Source organism: Nuphar pumila, chromosome 9 (genome assembly GCF_984573655.1).
Source record: "Nuphar pumila chromosome 9, dmNupPumi1.hap1.1, whole genome shotgun sequence".
NCBI lineage: Eukaryota > Viridiplantae > Streptophyta > Magnoliopsida > Nymphaeales > Nymphaeaceae > Nuphar > Nuphar pumila.
This window is the reverse complement of record NC_143257.1, coordinates 124,773,157-124,777,304: the sequence shown is the minus strand read 5'-3', so window position 1 is coordinate 124,777,304 and position 4,148 is coordinate 124,773,157. Positions and strand designations below refer to the sequence as shown.

At 39.7% G+C, this 4,148-nt stretch overlaps 1 protein-coding gene across 1 annotated transcript; it reads right to left on the bottom strand.

Annotated features, from left to right (window-relative positions):
- Positions 1-356: 356 nt before the first annotated feature.
- On the bottom strand, positions 357-3,735 carry LOC149829282 (uncharacterized). The gene is made up of 3 exons (XM_090017240.1): positions 3,535-3,735; positions 3,037-3,454; positions 357-385 (listed from the first exon to the last, which is right to left on the bottom strand). The coding sequence occupies exons 1-3, from the start codon at positions 3,733-3,735 to the stop codon at positions 357-359; spliced, it is 648 nt and encodes a 215-aa protein (XP_089873366.1).
- Between the last annotated feature and the right edge of the window lie 413 nt (positions 3,736-4,148).

The following is a 4,148-nucleotide window of genomic DNA, read 5'->3' as shown; positions in this document are numbered from 1 at the left end:
TCTCCAAAATGTGTGAACCTTCTTTTACTAAAATCGCAATAAGGGGCAAGGCAGGAGGACGCTCGCAAATGTGTAACGACATTAATATGCAAAGGTCAGAACATTCATAAATGTGAGAGTATTTAGTTAAAAGAGGTTCACAAATATAGTACGGTCTTCACAAATCATGTTTGCGAATATTTTCAAAATGTGTGATCATCCTTTAATAAAATTGCATAAGATGTAACGCCCCAAATATTTAACTCAAAAATTTAGAGTCAAATACATAATCATCTCATATTGAGACTATAACCCAATCAGTTCTCAAGACATGAACAAAAAGTAGTATTATGATGTCATCGACTGAGACGTTGCCTTCACTCTGATGCTTCCATGTAGTTCTCACCTAAAAAAGTTAAACCATATAGGAATCACACGAAAACCTTGCCTAAGTAGAGAGTACAGTTTCCATATACAAGTGTTTAATATCATGTGTACATGTGTAGGTGTGATGGTATGATTCGATTAAACAAGAAATTTCACAATAGATGATGAGAAATGGGAGCAATCAGGTATGTGACCTTGTAATTAAGTAAATAATAGTTTTTCAACAAGCCAGGTCCAATTTTCCTTTATATTTCACTTGTTACTTACCCTATGGGTACTCACAGGCATTCGACATTGTAGCGGTCCGAGACCACACAAGAGTGTATTATTGCCTTTCAATTTATTACCTGTGTGACTAGCCATACGAATCCTAAAAAAGGGCAGTTCACGACCGAGAGAGAACCCCACATTGGCAACTGAAATTGATAAATCAATTTGACTTACCTAGCAATATCGCATTTCATTCCGTTCCACCAGTACCCGTGTTGTAGATCCTTGAATATTTTTGTACTGCCCAGATGAATGATGTACTTACTTTTGTGTGTCTCTTCTAGTAATTCTTCTCTCAATTCTAAGTCACTTGGCACCCAAAGTCGCTCCCTCATCCATATGCTTTCATCCTCTTTTTGCCTAAATTCATTATTCTCTTGTTGAGCTAGTGCCTCCATCTTCCCATATTGTGGGTCTTCCTTTTGCTTCACTATCGCTTCCTCTTGAAATTTTGGTTGAACTGTCAGGTTATTTATCCTTATCACACCTAAATCCTCTGAGTATGGATTTCACTTTATGAAATCTGTCATCATCTTCCATCCTATAATCATCAAACTGGCCAACTCGTCGCTCGTCTTTCGACAAAGCGCATCAGTTACAACATTCACTTTCTTCGGATGGTAGGAAAGAGTGAATTCATAATTTTTTATGAATTTCCGCTATCGCCTTTGTTGCATGTTCAACTCTTTTTATTAGAATAGATATTTCAGACTTTTATGGTCTGTGAATATCTCGAATTGTTCTCCATACAAGTAGTGTCTCCAAACCTTTAAGGCAAAGACCACAACTACTAATTCCAGGTCGTGGGTAGGGTAATTTCTATCATAAATCTTCGATTGTCTTGATGTAATGCATAGGATATAACCATGCCATGTTACATCAACACACAACCCAAGCATGTGCCTGAAGCGTCAGTGTATACAACAAACCCACCACTTCCCAATGGCAACGACAGCATTGGGGCCGTGGTGAGTTTCGTCTTGAGATTCTGAAAACTCTCTTCACATTTCTCATTTCATTCAAACTTCACTTTCTTTTGTATAAGTTTTGTCATTGGCATTGCAATTCGCTAGAAATCTTGGATAAATCGCCTATAATATCCTGCTAGTCTAAGAAAGCATTGGATCTCGCTGATGTTCTTTGGTGGAACCCAATTTGTTACAACCTCCACCTTTGTCGAGTCCATCGAGACTCCCTCCTTGGAGATCACGTCTCCAAGGAACATGACTTTGTTGAGCCAAAATTCGCATTTCAAAAATTTAGCGTACAATTGATGTGCTCGGAGGGTTCCCAACACAATCTTCAAATGTTCTCGTTGTTCTTCCTCATTCTCCGAATAAATCAATATATCATTAATAAAGACAATAACAAAAGTGTCTAGGTATGGCCTGAATACTTGGTTCATCAAGTTCATGAAGGTTGCGGGAGCATTTGTGAGTCCAAAAGAAATCACAACAAATTAATAATGGCCATACATAGTGCGGATTGCCGACTTAGGGATGTCTTCATCTTTAATTCTCTGTTGATGGTATCTCAATCTCAAGTCAATCTTCGAAAAGACTTTGAATTTCTTCAATTGATCAAACAGATCCTTAATATGAGGCAAAGGATATTTATTCTTTACCCTCGCTTGATTGAGCATTCTGTAATCAATACATAGTCTCATTGATCCATCTTTCTTTTTCACGAATAGTACTGGTGCTCCCCACAGTGATATGCTCGGTCTCACGAACCCACACTCCATCAGTTCTTGTAGTTGCTTCTTTAACTTTTCAAATTCTGCTGGCACCATTCTGTAAGGTGTTCAAAAAATTGGCTTAGTACCTGGTGCTAAGTCAATTCTGAATTTCACTTTCCGTGGTGGGGGTATTCCTGGTAGTTCATCCAGAAACACATCGAGGAAATCTCTGACTATTTCTAAGTCATTGATTTGGATCTTGACCTCTCCTCCCATCACATTCACCAGAAAGGCAGTGTCTCCTCTTTGTAGGTATCGATAAACCTTCAAGGTTGATATTATTCTTTGTTTTATGATAGGTCTCGAAAGACAAAATTCGACTTCCAGTTCATTGGGTCGGGATAAGATTACTTTTTCCTCTCTACATAGGATTTTGTCACAGTGTTAATACAGCCAATCCATACCTAATATAATGTCATATTTGGTCATATCAAGTAGGATTAGATTTGCAGGCAGTGTTTGTTCCCCTAACATAACTTCTATGTTTGGCATGAAGTTTACACATATTTCATTGAATCCTATTGAGTTGTATACCACTAATTCATGATGTAGTAATTCAGTAGGTGCTCCAAGTTGTTTTGCAAAATTAATGGTTATGAATGAGTGAGTGGCTCCACAATCGAACAATACTAATGCAGCTTGACTAGATATGAGTATCATACCTTGTACCAAATCTCCTTTCTGGAGTTGCTCCATCGAGGTCGCATAAACTCTCCCAGCCATCTTCATTTGGTTTGGTTGTTGCAGTGGTTGTGCTTGTTGTTGACCCCCATTGGCACACTTTGCATCATCTACTTGCTTCTTGCGGCATTCCCTTATGTAATGCCCCAGTTTGTCGTAATAGAGGCAATCGCCTGTCTCCCGGGGATACGGTTGTCCAGGGTGGAAGCGATTACACTTCTGGCATCGCTGGTTTGGAGTCTGGCTTGAATTGGTGTTTCCATTGTGCTTTTGCTTCTTGGCTTGTGAGTTGAACCTCTTCCCACCAAATCTTTTCTTGAAATTTGGGTTCTGCACCCCTGAGCGGTTCCTTTGAAATTTCTGCCCCTCTTTCCAGTCATCTTCCAACAGAGTGGCAACCTGTTTTGGTGATATTCACCAGTGTAGGTTAGAATTTCCCTTTTTCTTTGTTTCTACTAATCAATACAAGTTTTGGTTACCTGGATGGCCTCGTCGAGGGTTTTTGGCCCTCGTGTGTACAAGCGGTTTCTGAGTCCCGCCTTCAATCCTATGGCAAACTTCATCGCCCTATCTTCATCAGTGGTGTATACATTAGAGCAATACTGCTCCAGGCTGTGAAACTTTGTAATGTATTCCGCCAATGATTTTTCCCCTTGTTGCAAGTCGAGAAATTCTTGCATTTTCTTAGTCCTTTCATGCTTAGGGAAGTAGGTGTTGTTGAACACTTCCACAAATTGTGTCCATGTCACTAGTTCGTTTTGGAATTTCACGGTATGGGTGTTTTTTCACCACTTCTCTCTATGTTCCTTTAAACAATATGTACTAAAGTCCACCTGGCATTTGGCAAGGACCTCGAGCACCCGGAAGATGTGTTCTATTTCACGTATCCAAGTTTTCGTTGCTTTAGTGTTAGTATTTCTCACGAAAGCAGGTGTATCCTTGTCCATGAACCTTTTATAGGACATGCCTCCCCCCTTACTCATCTTGTCTTGGGCCATCTGTTGTAAGTTGGTGCCCATTTATTGCATGGTCGTGGCCTATTGGTCAACCACTCCCGCCAAATTGTTCAAAGTCTTCAGGATATTGTTACACT